The 19,823-nt window shown below is 41.5% G+C and overlaps 1 protein-coding gene across 2 annotated transcripts in view; it reads left to right on the top strand.

The window, feature by feature from the left end:
* Positions 1 to 19,823, top strand: part of POU6F2 (POU class 6 homeobox 2) — a 507,199-nt gene that overhangs the window by 98,819 nt on the left and 388,557 nt on the right. The window contains exons 1-2 of one of the 2 annotated variants that reach the window (XM_036739294.1): positions 501 to 509; positions 6,570 to 6,747. In XM_036739294.1, the coding sequence (XP_036595189.1) occupies positions 6,576 to 6,747 (172 nt within the window). In that variant the 5' untranslated portion in view covers positions 501 to 509; positions 6,570 to 6,575. Of the gene's footprint in view, positions 1 to 500; positions 510 to 6,569; positions 6,748 to 19,823 lie in introns of those variants that run through there. The other variant, XM_036739293.1, reaches the window with a different exon arrangement.

Raw genomic sequence — 19,823 nt, forward strand, 5'->3', positions numbered from 1 at the left:
AATTAGGAGCAATGGAGGGGAGGACATTACAAAGAAGTAAATGGTAGCCTGACAGAAAAACATCCTAGAAATTAGAGCTGTGCCAGAGTGGAGTGGACTACCCTGGCAGGGAGTGAGGTCCTCCACACTCGAGTTCTTCAGCCAAAGTCTGGAAGACCACAAGTTAGGTATGTTCTGGTATGGATAGACTGGCTGGCCACCAAAGGCCCTTCCAACTTGGAAACTGTGACTCTAAGGCATTTGCTCCAAACTTGCCTAGAAATCAATGGCTTCAGTCTGGTGGGAGGAAAGAAGATCTCTTGTATCCTAGAAATGGCAGAGTATTTGGAGACAGAGTATTTTGAATTTAGAGAATTTCAGTGGACCATAAGCTCAATGTGAGTCAGTAGTGTGATGTAATAGCACTCCACCCCCCAAAAAAACTCTGCTGCTGCTGTGGGCTGCACAAGGAAGGGCAGCTCCCAAGGATCAGGTGGTGATTTGTCCCACTGTGCTCTGCTCTCATCAGAGTTCTTGTGACTTTGAGTTCCACTGTGAGTGCCATGTTTGAAGAAGGATATTGATAATCTGGTTAGGATCTGCATTGGGAAAATAAATACCCACAACGGTGAAATCATAGTCCATTTGAAAGATCAAAGTAAGGTAGAAAACAATCAGAGAAGACCAAGCAGAGTGGTGAAGGGTTGTGAGTCCATTCCCTGTGAAAAAAGGTTAAAGTAATTGGTAATGTGTAGCCTAGAGAAGTTTAGGCTCAAGGTGACATGATAACTGTCTTCAAGTACACGAAAGATTGTCATTCAAAAGAGGGATTCAATTAGTCTGTCTGAGACCAGGGCACAACAAGAATAATGGGTAACAGATGCAAAGAGGCAATTCAAGCTTGGATGTCATGGGGGAAAATTAGAGCTGTCCATATGAAAGTGGAATGGACTGCTGCCTGGAGAAAGTGGTGGCTTCTCCCTCCTTGGAGAGCCCAAAGACCACTTAGGTGGGTATGTGATAGTGAGGACTGCTTTCATTAGGCTAGGTGACCACTCAAGCCCCTTCTGACTTAAATTCTATGGTTCCGTAAGTTAGTTTGGGGTTTAACCATGTGATATGGAGTTTCATGGTTGAGTTATCATTGGCTGTTTTGATCCTAAACAGCCTCCTTTGAGGAAAGTGATGGCAAGGAAGTGATTTGCCCAAGGTCACCTAAGTAGTAAGCATCAGAAGTAAGATCTGAACCCAGGTTATCTGACTCTAGAAACAATATTCTTTTCATTGTATCATACTAGTACTTAACGCATAAATCATTGTGGGGCTGAAATAAGGGATTGGATGAGAAGAGATTTGCAAACCATGATAATGGTAACAGAGGCAGCAGCATGGTGGTGGCAGTGGGGCAGTGCTGATGGTGGCCGCAGTAGTCGGGGGAGGGCGGAGAGTGGTCGCTGATGCCATTTCCCTTATGTTCTGTATTCATTTTGTAGGAATTAGGGGGCAAAGAATGGGAAAGAGTGGAGCCAGTGAATAATAGCTGGTTTTATTAGCCTGATATTAACCTGGAATGAACGTTTTACCTTCAACAATCTGCATGGAGATAATCAAAAGTTGATTTTTTAAAACTGTCTGTGATTTGAGCTCATTTTAACGCAATTTTAGGGTTTTGATGAAAACTCAGAAGCTTCTCTTCTCGGGTGGCTGTGATTTTTCTGATAAGAAATGATAGAGTGAAGTCTGGTTTCTTTTCTACAGGTCAAATGGAACAGCTTTTTTTAGAATTATTAGTGGAAGAGGAGGAGATAATCAGAGAATCAGCATTTTAGTTATTAACTCACCCCCTTATAGAGATCTTAGGATTTAGTGCTGGCAATAACCTTCAAGATCAACTACTCCAGCCCTCTCACTTTACAGATAGGGAAACTGAGATCCAAGGAGGCTGAGACATGCCCAAAGTCACAGAGGTAGGAAGTAGCAGCTATGGTATTTGAATCCATATCCCTTCGTTCACATTTTATAGCATGTAAACCCCTTCCTTTTATAGAGGAATATAACTGATTATTTTCTCCAACAATATTTTATAGACCTTTGCTAAAAATATATATTTTTTAAATTTTGGGATGGCTTTACATATGTCAGCTACCTTGACCCTCACATTTGATTTTAACCCTGTGAAGTAGATTCTATTATTATCCTCATTTTACAGATAAAGCAATTGAGGCAGAAATAAGTTAAGTGACTTGTCCAGGGTCACACAGCTAAACCGTATATAAGGCCACATTTGAACTTAAGTCTTCTGACTCCAGGACCAGTGTTCTACCCACTGTACTACCTTACTACCTCCAATTCAATTTCATCTTGTTAAAAAAGATATTAAGAAAATCTTCTTCTAGTTATATTTCACCTTATTTACTAAGCAGTGATAAAACATTTGATATTTTGTTAAGGGAAAACCACCGATGGCTCGTCCTCTTGTCCATTTTCCACAGTTGAGATGATCTTTTATTCTCACTCAACAAACTCCAGTCTCTGCCCTTCCCCCCTGTCCCGACGTTTTGGATTTGAGGACTACTGGCTTCATTTTCTTGGAGTAAATTAACTGACAAAATTCAGTAATTCATTCGATAGCTCCTCAAATCAACATAGATGACGACAATTGTTTAAAAATTAAATCTTTGCATGACATAGGCACAACATCCTACTTAAATCCCTCTGGTTGTAATGTATGGCATTTGGCTATTGGGTTACTAGACATAGCTAAACAATGGTTATGACTGTGCTGTTTACCCACTGGATATATTCACCTTCTTAGAAGCTGCATGCTTACTTCTCTTAGTCCACAGATTCCTTAGGATTGTATCACTTCTCGTTTGCCTATTTGAAAGCTGGCCTCTGGGCACAGAAAACAAAGCAAAGCAAAGCAGAAAATATCATTGGCATGAAGGTGGGTGAGTCCATGCCATGTACAATGACAAAGAAGCAGTGTGGCCCAGTGGAAAGGGTGATGGAACTAGGGCTATAAGAAAGGGCACCCAACTCCCCTCTGGTTTGTGAAGTAATTGCTTAAACTTCTTGGAGCTTTACTATGCTTCTCTGTGAAATGGGTATAATATTGCCAGTAGTACCTACCTCACAGGGCCGTTGTGAAAGTCAAGGGAGATAATATCTGTAAGGTGTTAGAAGGAGATATGTGTTAGCTTTTTTTTACCATATGAATAAATGCTAGAGGTGTGGCTATAAAGTCCATCAGAATTTAGTTGCTCCACTTTTGGCCTCCTGTAAGAATTTAGGCTTCAGGCTTATTCAGCAGGCATGTGGAAGACAGCCTAGAGTTTATGATTCCTTTGCAGGAGGTTTCCCCCCCACTCCCACCCCCACCATTGTTAGGCATTCCTGGTTACATTTGGCTTCTCATAAGGAAAACAGAAGACTTTCTCAAAGAGTAGCATCACGTGTTAGCCTTCTCTGAAGGTGCTACAAATGCCCAATAGAGCTCTCTAAGGCCAGCAGAGGCCAGGATCCAGATCTGTTTTGGAGGCTGCAGAAGTTAGGCATGCGGACCACCACTTCAGGCCACAATCAGAAATTAGCGATTGTGGTGCCAGGGACAATTCACTTTAGTCCCCAGGACTCCATAGAGCGTTGGGAAAGACACAGAGACCTTGGGACACTGCAAGGCGGAAAGACTTTTACTGTGTAGGGGAAGGAAGGGTACCTGAGATGGGCCACAGAAGAGCTCTTCCACAGGCAGCCAAGCAAGAGAGGAATTTGTATCTTAGTAACTTCCTATTTTAATGAATCGCACTTGTTAACCACATGTGCAACACAGTTATTTTTACCTTTCAGAAGGTCTGCAAATGCTGACATCACCCTGTAAATTTTGATCCCCTTGGGCAAAGTGTAGTCACTCCACTCTAGTTGCACTTCCGGACACAAGGTCTGATTTCCAAGTATTGTCACAGAATACCCAATGGGCCTTTTTGCTCCCAATGAAGTGACTCATCTAATTAATTGATTTATCAATCCTTCCTTAAAGATATTGAATAAAACCAATAGCCCCCAAATTAAAGACTGTTCAAAGGCTGTGGCTTATGATGCAATAAGGTAATTATGAAGATCAGGTAAATTCCATGAACTTTGAGTACCTTCTCCCTACTCTCTCCACAAAATAACATTAGGAGATCCAGATTCTTGCCAGCTAATGAACACAGTAAATAAAATGCAAATATATCACGAGCAATTTAGTTTGCCAATACTATGGATCAGCCACTTCGATTCCATTGATTTTATTTCAGATATTTACAATACAGAGACACAAGCCTAATTTATTTCCTGAAGAGTTCAAGGCAGGTATCATTGGCTAAAAACACACACACACACACACACACACACACTCACACACTCACACACACACATACAACAATGGAGTAATGTTTGGGGTGCTATCTGCAATAATCTAATGCTGACAGAGAGCAGTATTTTATTTAGTAATTAACAGTGTAAAGGGGAGAGAAGCTGTCATGTTGGTTCTTAAGCTGGGGAATGTGATGAAAGATGATATCTGCGATCTCATCCTTTCCACTTGTTTAGAATTGTCAGGATGAGAAATGTCAGCATTATGAAAGCTCAGCTCTGCTCTTGATATGATAAAACCCTTCAAAAGCCAGTCTTTCTCTCTCCCTCTCCCCTCTTCCTCTCCCCCTTCCCCCTTCCAATCTCTCTCTCTCTCTCTCTCTCTCTCTCTCTCTCTCTCTCTCTTTCTCTCTCTCTCTCTCTCTCTCACCCCCACTTGCTTTTTTATTTATCCTGTTTTGTTAGATGGCAGAAATATAATTCTTTTCTTTCTTCCTATTATAAGCCACCATTTTTGTTTTATTATATGTTTCACAACCTCTAATGCCCCACTGAAAATTACCTTGTTAAATGACAGTGTTTCAGAGCCATGAATCCTTTCCCCCATTCCCTCAGAGATTTGAAACAGTCAACAGACTGTAAAGAATAAATAATAAAAAAGTATTGATTATTTTGATGACTGTGAGATTCAATTAAGTATTAATTTTGCCCTCCAGTGGACCTATCAAGGTATTCAAAAGGGAGGATTCGGCTCAGCTAAATGCGGACTGAGTGCTCCAGCCTTAAATAGGGAGAAAATGTGTTTACCTACAGTATTTGAAGGGAGAAGAGTGCATTGATGCACAGAGTCCGATATTTAAGTGCTGGACAAATTAAGCCCTGGTGACAGTGACATTGTTTTCAGGGAGATGAGTATTGACCAGAGAAGTGCATTTCATGACAGCTTAAACTATCGATATTGATTAACATTTTCATAGATTATCATGTGTCATATCAAATCCACTTTCCAGACATGACTACATTAAAAAACCCTCAGGCGACCCTAGGCCAATGTAAAGATGGGACGTCGGGTGCAGGCTGACCAGGCTCTTCCAAGCTGGTCACCTGTCCCCTGCTTGGAAGCCACTTAGGCATGAACTTGGCTATAAATAGCTGCCGTGGGAGCCCAAGGAGGTCACTGAGGTCTTTCCTCTCCCTTCTACTACTGGTCTTTCTGCTCCAACAGTACGATACATCTTAGTTTGCCAACTGGCTAATAGAGTGTGCTTGGGAATCATACTAACCCCCAAATGCCCTCTGACTGAGCTGGAGAGAACACAGATCCAAATCAGTAGGGAAAAAGTTTACTGGCGGGGGGTGGGGGAGGCGGTGGATTGTTGGGGGTTGTTGCTGTTTTCTCTTTGTAATGTGGTATGAGTGCCATGCCTTTCATACAAGACCAACTGAAAACATTTTCTAAGTATCTTCACCATTCTTTTAAATAATTGTAGTCGATACCTGCATATCACCTATACCTGCGTCTATATCCGTATCCAGCCTACTTCTGTATTTACATCCAAACTATATACATGAGAACTGGGGGTGCGGTGGGGAAGGAGTTTCTGTCCAAATTTGTAAGTGGAATTAGCTTATTTCTATATTGGTTTTACATGAGAAATACCTTTTATTTTATCACCACACTACATCCTTGCCCCCCTCCACTTTCCTTTTCTCCCCTCTTCTTTGCTCTTCTAATAGGGTTTCTTTCCTTCTACCCCATAGGGAGTGATCCTTTAAAAAGCTTCTGGGTCTTGCCTGGGAGGCACTCTCCCTTTGGAGGGGGTTTCTGCATTCCAAGCCCAGCTCTTTTCCCCCCTCTATTTTCCCCATTCCTTATTAAAGCCAGAACAAGGTGTAAAAACATCCCTAGCCAAGCCCATCCCACAATTAAAGCAGTGTTGCTCATGTGGCTTTCAAAGAAGTTTTTCCTTCCAAGCATCCTGCATCTCTCCCATGCTGGCTGCACTTTAATGGGGGGGGGGGGGAGTAATGGAAAACTCATTGGATCCGTAATAGCTCTTCACTTGACTGCAGCCAGCAATAACGGCGGCAGCCCGAGATAAGAGAGAGAGAGAGAGAGAGAGAGAGAGAGAGAGAGAGAGAGAGAGAGAGAGAGAGAGAGAGAGAGAGAGCACGCCAGCCAGCCAGCTAAAGCTGCCACTTTCTTCCCCCCTCACTCCTGTTCCCCGTCCTAGGATCCAATGATAGCTGGACAAGTCAGTAAGCCTTCGCTGCTGCTGTCAGTGCGGAGTGAAATGAATGCAGAGTTGAGAGGTGAGGACCAGGCAGCGACTCCAGACAGCGAGCTCAATGAGCCCCTGCTTGCGCCCGGGGAATCCAATGACAGCCAGAACGCTCCCAGCAAGCTCTTCGGTAAGTGTGGCGACGTATTTCATTTCAGCCCGACCGTGTTGTCCGGAAGAGCAGTTGCGTTCCCCTATCCCTCCCCCTCCCCCCAGTCGAGGTATTTGTCCCCTTTTCCCCGGAGTGCAAAAAGAGGACTTCGGGGCTGCAGGGGCTCAAGCCCCAGGCGGCTCCCAGATGCCTCCTGGACTGCCCTCCAAACTTTGAGGCCACCAGCAAGTTAAGGCATGCGGGTATCTAAGCTGCCCGCCACCTGACTGTCCCGGGTTCCGGAGTAGGGTCTGGATGATTATGGAAAAGGGAAGGTGGCAACGCTTAGGATCCGGGTCTCCTCAGTGCTCGGGGCGAAAGGCATCTGGCATTGATTGAATAAACATATCCACTCCCTGGTGGGCTGTGTGGCAGCTTTGAGGAAGGGGAAGTGGTTCTCCTCAGTAGTCTAAAGAGGAGAGAAAAGGAGAAAAATACCCATAGAGACCACTCTGCCCAGATCAACAAAGGCCATACCACAGGGGGTCCGGGGAAAGGCTGATTGTTTTGTCAATTTCAACCGGAAGGATTTTGTTTTGTCTAAGGGGTTAGACTGTTGTCGATTTCAACATCCCCCGTGGCCCCTTTTCCTTGTTACATATTGATACCTGGTTTCAATCTGATACATAGTTTCCATCTGAGACAGTTTCCGTGGTAGCCACAGTTTTGATCTCAGTGGCCTAAGGAACCCATGAACTTCCCTATCTCAGGAACCAAAACAGAGCAGGAAGAAGAGTGCGGCTGGTCTGGCCGGCCTAGACATCTGTCATTCAAACAGATGACACCCTGTAAGGCAGCCCAGGCAACAGTGATCTCTAATCAGAAAGGGGAGCAGAGTTGTGGAGGCGAGGGGCCAAGACTGATGGATGTTGATGGATGTCTGCCTGAGCAGCATTTCATGGCACAGACATGGCATTTTGTTTTCAGAACAATTACTCCTCAAAGACTTTCTTTTAATTATTTTCAGACATGACTTTCTGAAAAGAAAAAGATAATGCCCAGCAAAGTCAGCCTGCCTTCATGTAAGGAGAATCTCCTGGCTGGGATTTCAGAAAGCCTTCCTGTTGCCTGGAGTACAGCCTTTAAAAAGTCTTAACACTGTGGTAAATATCTAAGCGGGTGATTTTTACCCCTGGGGCAGAACATACCACAATAGACTGGGCAGTCGTTAGCATTTCTAGGGTGTTTTTAAAATGGATCTTTTTTTCATCATTTGGGGCACCTAGGTTATCATGCTGAGCATTTTATGGAGAAACTTTATTTGAAAGATAGGATAGGATGCTAAAACATAACACAAAAGCAGATATTGTACTTACTTGACAATAGGCTAGAATCCAGTTTTAGGATGTTGATGGTCACCTTTCTCATGTGGAAATCAGCTGTTGTAGCTTCAAGATATATGGACCAAACCCAACATTCTCATTTTAGTCAGTTTTGTTCCAACATGATATTGTGATGTGGGTTGGATTCTAAAATTCATGGGAAGCATTATTAGTAATAAGCGCCTGAATTTCCTGAACTTACCATTGCCTTATTTTGCTAGGGAATGGGGGAGGTTAAGGAGAAATGGGTCAAGCGATGTGCTTATAAAATATATTTTAAGAGCTTATGTAGTTTTAATCTGCCTGAAGTGATCAATATTGAATAGTTTTTTGACCCTCATGCAGTGAATTCCACATTAACTATAGATGATGTATTACTGAGCTGAAAACAGTCAGTGCCGAAAGTGAGCATGAATCCTTGTCAGTGGCTGCCTTTGACACAGTTCCTCCTGTGCTTCTGACTGACTAGTTTTCTCTCAAGTAAACCCACAAACGAAGGAGTAGCTTATCTTGTTAAGAGAGGGCAGAGCTCCTCTACATTTCTGTAAGTTCTCAAACAGGGATAATTGCTAGTAACTTTTTTTGTGGAGGACAAGCCAAAAGAAAAAATGAATCAAATTATCAGTAATAATAATAATTAATAATGAGAGGCATATTCTTTTGCTAGACCAGGAAAATAGGTGTAGGAAACTTGTGATTTGGGAATGACACATTGGCTGTTAGACCATTTTTTTCTCAAATCCTCTGACTTACTTATATGATTCATCCTTTGGGCCCTTATTTTATGAATTCCTTCATTTTACATCCTGTGAGGATAGACTGGGGAGCCTCTAAATTGTATTCTCTAAGCCTAGGAAAGGACTTTTATCTGTCTCAGTGTCTATGTGGCATTTCAGACTTATTGTCAATGGGTGCCAGCTTTTAGTTATGTGGGATACAGAATGAGAAAATAAGGACCATTTCTGGAAACATGAGCAAAAGGAGACTGGGAGAAGGGAGTTATAGATTTCCAAATGCAGGCTAGACCTTTGTCCTTCAATTTCCTGAAGACATTGTTGAAAAATATTGAGAGGATCCCACTCATACAGGAGCTGTCTTAATATAAGCCTAGGTGCTGCCTGGGCTAAGAACTTAGCCTTGACTTGAAGAATGAACTCCACTAGGCAAAGTCTGCCTCTCTTGACTTGAGCTGTCCAGACCCTTACAAAACAGCTTCCCTGAACTGAAACAAAAAAGATTATTTTTCTAAACATTTTTCATTAGGGTCCATTCTTTTATTGTGCCTTTTCCCAGGGAGATTTACATTTGGGGGGATGCTTGAGAGCATGCAACATTCTCCTCAAAACTCTGTTTTTCTATTTTAAAAAATCAGAAAACAGAACTGGCCGGAGTGGACAGAAAGGCATCCCATGGGCACAGAAAGGAGAGCCACTCACACTAAAACCAAAGCAGGTAGAAAGGAAGCTTCTGCGGAGCTTTTTTTTTTTGCCAAGATTTACAAATAGCCCAAGAATAGATTAGGAACCAAGAGTAAGGCAAACAAAGAGCCTCATTTTTCATGCCTTTGCCATTGTCATGTGTTGATCAGTTGGCTCCGGGGCGGGGGGGGGGTCTCCCATCCGGGCTTTATTGGGTGGCTCAACCGAAGAGGTCCAGTGCTAGTGCCGGTGCCCTAGCCCTCTGCCACCTTCAGTGTGGGCCCAGGCTCCTCCGAATGCCCTCTGTGGATGAACAAAGGAAATCCCAGGAACAATCAGGCCCCTTTATGGTTTTCCCTAAATTATACCCTGACACTCAGAGCATCTAGGGGGAAACATACTGAGCAGCAATCGCCAATGCTTTGAAGAGTTCAGAAGAGCAGAAGAAGTGAGCAGCCAGATGCCAGAGTGAGCAGGAAGTTCCAAAGAGGGCCCCTGTGTTCGCTGAAGTAATTATATCAGGGGTAATGCTTTGCTTAACTTGCACACCCGTCAGCATGATAGCACACTTATGAGAGATAAATCTGCCTCGTGTGGAGGAGCCTGGGCCTAGAAATCATTAAGTGGGGTGTTATTTATTCGTGTAAATCTCCAGAAAAAGCTCACTTCTTGGGTGGACTTGAAGGCATGACAGGAAGCCCCACCCTGGACGTGAAAACCCAGCTCCTATGTCAGAGGAGGGCTGCCCCAGAGTCATCCTGGCTCCTTGTGCTTCAGATGGAGGAGTAAATGAGGGATTTCCTATAGGGCAGCCGTTTACTATCTCCTTAACAAGTCCACACTCTGAACCATGATCACAAGTGGCCTTTAGGCTGAAGAGGCTGAACATGTTTCTATAGTGACATTTACCACATACATTAATCTTGACTCTTTCCTCGGCAGTTTTGGGGTCCATTCAACATTTCTTTCTTCACATTCATTGAAAAGGGGTAATCATAATTTAAAATAATTGCATCCACTACTTGATAAGAGGAATGGCCCTTAAAAGGATGGAAGATAGAGATTGGATAAAGTAATAAGCGTAGTCAGGTTTTTGCCAATCCAGTTTGCTTTATTCAGCCTGAAAAGTTAGGCCTCGTGGAAACATGCCTTAAATATTTCCTCTCTTCTATTTGAGCATTGAAGGATAAATTGTTAGCATGTCTGCTTCTGGGAAAATTTTACTTGTTTCAAGTTCAGTCTCATGATTGCTTTTCATCTAGTGATGACGTGTTTCTCTTAGCTTGGATTTTGCTTTCAAGTAGCACTGGACTGTACTTGAAATGGGCAGTGCCTTGGACTGAGGCTTCAACAAAACATAACAGAGAAATAGAACACTTGAAAGCAAAATTGATGCCTATGTTCTTAATGATACTGTATTTTTTCCAGAGTAAAGAAATCACATGCATATAACTAGGCTTGAAAGAGTGGAGATCCAATGCCATTTGTCTGTGAACTCTCCGAAAAGGGTGACAAGTTAGGTTGGGGAATCTTTGCTAGAAAATCTATCTAAGGGGCTTGGGGAGGGTAGTTCTACGTTATACAGAAAATATTTACTGTAAGATTTTTAAAAAAAAATTTATTTATTTAAATAATTTATTTAAAAATTTAAAAAATTACCATCCAGTTTGGCTTGATAAGAATTTATTTTAGCATAGTTGTTTTCAGCTACAAAAAGATGAAAGAATAAATTGTCTTTCACCCCTTGAGACTGTGGTCTCTGCAGGTCAGAGTGGAGGTCACTGGTGGGGAATTGTGGGGAAGTTTGTGCTTAGACAAATTGTAGCCCCTGTTACAGTATCACTGATTTCATCACTATATTTAAGGGTCTCTTTCAGGGACCTCGTGCTTTGCTGTTAATAATTTGCTCATAAAATGTATTAAGGGCAAGACCTTAAAACACAGGGCCTCACCCCAGGAGGAATTTGTTAGTGGTGGTGGGAAGTGTTTAGATCTGACAGAGAAATGCACAAGAGTGGAACATTTATTTTGCTTCAGGAAATTAAGAGTTGCCATATTTTTATCAGAGCAAAAATTCACATTTCTCTTGACAGGAAAAAAAGTTTCATTGGAGAATATGGGAATTCTGTCTTATCAGAGGAAAACAAATATTACCAATGGTATAATTTGAGAATTTGTTCCTGTGAAGATGCAGTCATTTTAAGTTTGTTAGTTTAATACTAGCAGTAACCAGCATTCTGCTCAATTAAGTCAGGAACTAATTGTGATGGTGTCAGAATCGTATCTTCGGGTATGCTTTGATATTTGATGATCAAGGGAAACCGTGTGCATTTAGGAGTGTTACTTAGAGCTCTTTAATCTAACACACAGTGGTTGTTATCCAGTGGAGATGCTGCAGGCATTTTGACAATATTAGTTGTCATTTACATATATTTATATCTTTATGAAAATATACCTAGCTGCACATGAGGAAAGGACCTCACTCTTTTAGGCATCTTGTAAGAACCCTGCAATGTCCAAATTGTGAGCCATGTATTGTCACTGAGCCGTCACCATTTCCCAGCAGCACTTGGATGGAGGACAGCACACGGAATGTGATATAAGAGAGTGGATTTATCCCTGCCTCCTTTCTCTTCCCCTTCTTCCAGAGAGGCCTGATGTCCTCAGGTCAGAGGTTCAAAGGTTACCTGTATGTCTCTCTGTCTGTCTGCCTATATCTTTGCCTTTGAATGCGTTTGTTTTGCAGTGGGGCTATACTTAATATCCAAGCACAACCTGATAAGTCACTGAGTGAAATTCTTAACGAAGTGGTCTTGCATTTTATTTCTTGTGATGTATTGTCACTGTCATGATTTTTTCTATTTTGCTTTGAATGCCCCAGCCCCAGATCACATTAGGATAATTCTAAGATGATCATCACCTGAACGCTTTCTAGAACTGATCCCATTTTGGTCGAGCAAAGCCTTTCATGTTGTTTCCTCAGAGTTGGCTTGCTAATATGAAGCTTTCCTACTATTCAAACTACAGAATAATTCATAGTAAGCAAAAGAATGCAGTGCGTGCCTGCGTGCGTGCATGCATGCGTGTGCATGTGTGGTGGGGAAGAGCTTTAACCAACATTTCCAGCTCAAAAGAGTCTAAATCCTGAAACAAATTTAATTGCTTAACAGTGACCTGGTGGATATTATTCTTCTCAGGAATTAACCAAATCAAATTCTCTCTACCTGCCCTCCACCAAGAAAGAAAGACATAAGTGGCTAATGTTTTCGAAGGGCATTTACTTGTTAACTGACAGCAAACAGACAATTTGGGAGAAAGCTGGTGCTTTCTTTGATTGAGAATCTTGCTGGTTTATGTTTAGTGATTAATAATACATCAGACATTCACACATTAAAAAGGAAGTGGATGGGAATAGGGAAGTAGAGGCCCTACGGTGGCATTTTTCTCTCTATTGGCTTCCGATTACCCAGGCCCTCCATGGGAATGCATCTGGGCTCAGACAGAGTAAGAGCAGGAGTCCTAGGTGCCCAAACGGGCACCTGGCACCACTTAGCATGGCTCCTGATTTTCCTATGCTAAAGAAAAAAGATAGAAAAGTGCTTATACCAAGCTGGCACCCTGTCAGGGGGCAATCTGGAGAAAGTTTCCTGCTGTCAGGTTAATAAATTTTTTAAAAATATCCAAAGGCAGAGGTAGCTGGAGAAGCTCATAGTAACAGTTGCCATTCTCCAGTGGGTTGGTTTTCTCTTTAATATCCTATGGAGCTCTGGATTTTTCTTGTTTGGTCGTCCACCTGGGTCTTCTCTCTCTTGGCATGCTCAGCTCTGATTTCTTTTTTATTGATGCCATTTAAATATTTTCATCTTTATGCTCATGCTTTGGGTTTTTTTTTTAAATTTCCTTCCAAGGATCTACTTTCCCTTCTAAAGAGAAAACTAATTTGCAACGAACATATACATATAGAATGCACATATGCATTAAATATATACATATACCTATATATACATATATATGTATATATGTATGTATATGTGTGTATATATATATATATGTATACACACACACACACACATATACTCTTAGGAGGATTGGCCCTATGATTTCTTTGGTGTGTGGGTAGGTGCATGAGTATAGGTATATATGTATGTAAATACAGAGATCTATAATTTGAATTGTAATCACTAAACATCTAATATATATAATATATGTATATGTATATATATATATGTATATGTATATATCAATTGCATGTGGTAATGCTTGCTTATTTCTACAGCTTCTGGTACTACTCTTTTTGTGTGTCTGATTTCAACATAGCACATTACTGAAGCATTCAAATTCAGATCCTTTAGAAGGAATCCCTTTGGGCTTTCATCAATGCCCCTATGTCTCCCCTCCCCTCCCCGTGCCCTTAAAGGAATCGGACTGTGTTTCTTTCTTTTAATGTAAATTCCCTCCTGGAATTTCTCTCGCTGGAAAGAAGTCAGAGCCCGTAACAGTATGAAGTCAGAGCAGACTTGTATGGTGACATCTCTTGCTCTTCGATGTGATACTGTTTTGCTGCTATCAGAAACAGGACTAAGCCCCTTTTAGTGTGAAAGCAGAGGTCACGGAGAAAAGAATGGTGTTGGAGCTTGGCTGGCTCAAGGAAGCTTGTCCTCAGAGAAAGTGAAATTGAGTTTGCTTTATAAGTATTTGGAGGAAATAAAATCCCACCTATTTAAGATAGAAAGACCCCAATATTTCTTTTATTTTTTTAATCTGGCTGACTCTTTTGTTCAGAAATGTAGCAAGAGAGATGACATTTTTATTTCCAAATTCATAAGAACTTGAATAAACATAATAATGTAAATGTGTATCTCAGAATACCTTTATGGTCTTTCTAAAGCCTTTAAAAGGGACAAGAAATGTGACCTTTTGTCTAAAGGCCCGTGAGCCTGATCTGATTGCTGAAAGTGTTAATAAACAACCTCTTTGGTTGTATCACCAGCAACACTCCTTAAAAATATGAACAGAAATCCAAGTGCTTGCACTTTGAGAAACTGAGTAGTATTGGTGTATCTGTGAATTTTGTGGGCATAGCAGCCTTCGGAATCCTTCAGCTCACTGTTAGGGACATGCATCTTGAGTTTGCTCTGGCAAAATGTGCCTCTTTCCAGATATGAGGTTGAATGTGCCAATTAACCACAGCATCTGAGAGAGAACTAGAAGGCTTCTTAAAACTGCTTTCCGTAGTCCTTCCTAAGAGCAGACATGAAAGGGGTTCTTTAGCGATTCAGCTCGATGTTTGCCTTGAGACAGGCTGTATGATTGTTCTGGTTTAAGCTGTTTCATCTTCCTCTCTGACACTGATCCTGTTTGGCAAACTGTTGCACTCCTGAACTTTGGGGGGTCCCTTAAGTTTCATCTGCCTAACGAAGGAGGAAAGATCCCAGTGGTGGTGGAGGGCTGCAGGAAGCTGGGAAAGACCAAGTTAGTCAAGTTTTAAACTCAGAGCTTAGAAACAACTGACTCTACTTCTCTTTCTTCCCCCTGCCCAGCGTGTATGGAGTGCACATGAGTTAAGGAATCCATTTAAATGTATGTGTGTATTGGACCAAGAGTGTATGTGACTCTGGCTTCTGTCATACTGACGACCATGCACAGTCAGCGAATCTCCCCTGTATGTTCAACACAAAATTGATTAAGGCTAATTTACAATTATAAGCTGTTTCCAGTTTGTGCCATTCCTACAATCTCATTTAAATGCAATTCTCAGTTACTTGGATATCAAACGGCTTTTGGTTAAGCTCATTTAAATTAATATCCGACCAAGGGCTGGAGAGTAATGAGAGCTTCACTTTCAGCATCTGCAGAAGGAAAGTAAGTCTCCATCTCTCTCTTCTACCATACTGTGAAGAAAACAGCATGGACCCTCTGCAGAGACACTGTTACACTGAGTAAAGACATACAGGAGCTCTAGAACATGTTGGCACATTGGAAATGTTTCTTGAAGGCATATAAAGTCTGGAGGGCTTTGCCTGGGGTGTTTTCATTACCTACAAATGTACGATTATACAATCTATAAGTCCTGTTAAAAATTCCATTTGTTCAGTTCTTAGCATAGAGAAATTTCATTTAATCATTCATGCGCTATGTATGTATCCATACACTCCATGAGGGTGGGGTTAGATAGCATTAGAAGGGGCAGCATCTTTAAAAGGTTTAACATTAAACCAAGCGGTCATGTGGGAGTGGATAAAGTTAGAGTCAAGTCTTGCCTCTAAGTCACACTGATTATACATCTCTCAACAAGTCACTCAGTCTCTCAAAGCCTCAGGCAATTCTCAAAGACCGCAGGTTATAAAGAATAGTTGTTCCACCAGTGGAGGGATTTTCCACACTGGGAGTTTCCCCACTGATGAAATCATGGGTCTGAATACTCTCCTCACACATCCATGCACACATCTCCACTCCTATATTAAGCTCTATTCTTTAGAGATCTAGATGTGATGATTTGTACTTACATATTTATGCAAAGATCCCTCCCCTGAAGCTCTCCTTTGATGATTCCCCTTGGGCTAGAAGTGACCCCGGGTGCCAGTAGTCTATGGTGTGCAAGTTCTTAGAGGCCCTGCCAATCTAGAAAAGCTCCTTAGTCAGGCCTGGCACTAGACTAGGTATGCCACTTTCCGGGGGACCAATCTTAGTTCAGAGAGACACATCACCAAAAGGCCATGGTGTGGGGGACAGGGGGGAGTAAATTATTTTCATCCATAGCAGCTCACAAAACTCTCCTGAGTTTTCTTAAGATGGCCACCTGTATTGGGGAAAGGGGTATCCCTAGAGTGGAAGTCACCAATATTGAGATGTCAGAGTAAAAAAAGCCTAATTTTTTTCCAAGTTAATTGGTTAGTTGGCATTAGCTGACATTCTTTTTCAATTCAGAACCTCCTTTTGGGGGGCACCTTAGTCGGAGCAGAAGTGAAGTAAGGGATGTCTCTGATGTGAAATCTCCAGCTATTTCATTCATTCCTAACTCGGAGAGAAGAATTGCCCTGAAGTTTAGTCCTTCCCACAACATAAAAAGGCACACAATCAAACAGAGAATTTTCCTCTAGATTTGGAGAAGCAGGTCAGGGCTTGGAATTTTATTTCATCTGTCACCTTGGCCTTGTGTTCTTCACTTGGCAGAGTATCAAGCAATAGAAAAGGGATGGAAGGAAATATGCCAGTCACCAAAAGGAGGAAGGCTGGGGCTGGCGATATTCACAGGCATCACCTTTATGAGAAACTTCTTCACCTTCATCTCTACACACAAAGGTGTTTATTGACATGCAGGCCTCCAATGCTATTCTAGAAGAGTTTCCACAGACTTTTTTTGGAGGGGAAAGGGATTCCCATCCAGACTCTTTAGACAGGGGTCTCTTCCCCAACAGAGTGGGCAGCAGAGATTGAATGTGTGCAAAAGTATCACTTTACAGTCTGACTAAATATAACATTGTGGACAGCTGGATGGAGAGAGTACTAGGTCTAGAAGGAGGAAGACCGGAATTCAAATCCTGCTTCAGAAACTTACTCACTAAGTGGCCCTGGGCAAGTCACTTAACCACTGTCTACTTCAGTTTCCTCACCTGTAAAATGGGAGTAATAACGGCACCTAGCTCCCAGGGTTGTTGTGAGGATCAAATGAGAGATGTATAAAGCAGTTCATAAACCTTAAAGCACCATATTATTATCTAAAACGACTGCCTTTAAACGTCTTCAGTGTGTTGGCTCAGATGAAGGCAGATGACCCAGTTGGATAGAGTGTTGAACTGGGAGGCCAGAAAGTCTGGGTTCAAATTCTATCCCTGATACTAGCTTTGTAGAGTGGACAAGTCATTTCACTTCTCTGAGTCTCAGTTTCCTCATCTGTCAAATGCGCTACCTCAAAGAGTTGTGAGGCTCAAATAAAGAAATGTCTTAAAAGCACTATGTACACCTAAATCACTATATAAATATGCTATTGATAGTATTATTAGTAAAATCTCAAAATAACTACTTAAACATTTCACTTTAAAGGTAGGCAGGAGTGAGCCATTATCCATTATAAGCTGAGGTCCTTTCCACCATGAAATCGCCTTCGTGTCCTTAGAAATTTAGCAATAAACAGGTGCATACCTACACAGGGTTAGCTAGCTTTTTAAAAAGCCAGATTACATTTGCCAGTTGGGGGGTAGGAGGAGGGATTTCCAGTGTAGTCTGATATGGCTGATAGCATTCCGATCATTGCACTGAGCTAACAGCAGCTCCATGTCTTGTCATCCATAGTGTATCAATATGTTTTCGTAATGATACAATAACCTGAACTCTCTAACAGTTTATGATCGTTTGGAGAATTCTTATGGATTTGCCGAGTGACGGAGGTTCGAGAAAGGACTTGAATGCTTTCGCAAAACCCTGACTTGGTGACAGAAAAACTAGCGAGCGACTGTGATTTAGTTGCTAAGGAATCCTATTGATCTGGGGGCATCATTAAACTTGGAAGGTTTTTTTTTCTTTTTCCAATCAAGTGGTTGGGGATGCAGGGTAAGAGCCCATGGAAGTGGTGGCTGGGAACGGGAAAGTGACAAGAGTCTGGATAAGAAGTGAAATGGACCATCCCTGGTGCTGATATTGATCAGTTGCTAACAAAGATGATTTTTTTTTTGCATCATGATAGGCAATTGTCTACATTACACTGTGTGCCGGACCTCCTTGTTCTTAGAGAGAGGCTAAAGCCTGCTTGTTGCTATTTGCTTTTCATTGACTAAAAATAGTCAATGATAAAGAAAGAACTTGAACAGCCTTAGGAATCTAGCACCAGCAGGCAAAACATCAAGCCAGAAACAGCAGGAAATCAGTGTAATGAGTAGCCCCATAACAGTATCTGCACACAGAGCTTCATCTTAACATTTGTAATGCTGCTAATTTCCAAGAGCTTTTAAAGAGCCGTTTCCTTCCACATGAGCTCTCAAAACCCATAAAAGTGTGGCAAGGAAAGTAAATTGTTTGTCACTTTCTGACGACCTGCCATATTTATTGTCAGAAGAAATGGACATTAGTTGGAAAAGCAGTTGTTAAAGGCCAAACAATTTTTAAAGATGGCAAAGATGTGTGAGGGCTTTCCTTTTTCTAACAATGAGCCACCCCTTCAGACATCAAAAGACAAGATAATAAGACACTCCAAGCGCAATTCGAGATTATATTCAACATCTAAAGGCTCATCTCTTGTCAGTTTGCATTTACTCTCCCAGGGATGTGATGCTTCTATCATCATTCTGTCAAGAGGAGTCTGGCAGAAGTGATGAGGGCTCTTATTTCACACACTTAGTGTTTTTTATCAAATAGCCCACACTCATTCTGATTCTGCCAAAATGGAGGGATAATTTCAAGAAGGTCATGCACAAGTACAAAAATCTTATATTGATTTGTGTGATTAGGAGGCATTAAAACTGTACATTTATCCTAGGCACAAGGGTGGATTGTCAGTTTATTCGGTAATATACTTTTGTTGCCTAGAAAAAAAAAGTGATTAAAACATTTTTAAAAGACTGAAACCAGAAGTTGTGTGCTTTAAAGTAAATATGTGGGGGGCATTTAGAAAATGAATTCAACTGTTTGGCTCTTGTTAATGTGCCTATGTTGGAAATTCTTTGATATGTAGTTTAAGTCTTTGGGCAAAATAAAAAATGTGGTATCACAAAGAGTTCAAAAGCAAAGCCCCCTCCTTGGGCACCAAGAATGAAGCGAAGGTGTCCAACAATGTTCTTAATGCATCTTTCAGACTGGTTTCATGTGTATCATTCATTCTACATATAGATGAAAAGATCATGATGAGCCCATTTTCAATACAAATTCAATTATAAGACTTTGGTTTACAATGCCTATCAGCTTTTGAAAACTTTCTTCAAGTGGGTATTTTTACAATGTCAATTGATTTATCATTTCTACCATTCTTAGCTTTTCAGTTTGCCATTTTCTGGAGAAGGTATTGAAGCACAAATAAGGTGGTTTTGTTTGCAATTTAATTACTATTGGGGAAAAGTCAGCCTATTTTTGTATTATCTTTCTGACAACCATTCATCTGAAAAAGACAAACGGATAACAAGAAATAATTATTTAGCAAGGGGGGAAATTTTATAGAGGTTTGGGCTACCACTTTTTTCACCCCAAAGGAGACAATTTTAGGAAATTCCAGTTTAGAGGATGCCTTGAAATCATTTCTCTATTGAATCTCTGAAATTGCCTCTTGGGGGATTTTTTTCCTTAGCATGTATTCACATCACCCTGAAACCCCAGGTCTTTTGTCTCA

This window comes from Trichosurus vulpecula, chromosome 9 (genome assembly GCF_011100635.1).
Source record: "Trichosurus vulpecula isolate mTriVul1 chromosome 9, mTriVul1.pri, whole genome shotgun sequence".
NCBI classification, from domain to species: domain Eukaryota; kingdom Metazoa; phylum Chordata; class Mammalia; order Diprotodontia; family Phalangeridae; genus Trichosurus; species Trichosurus vulpecula.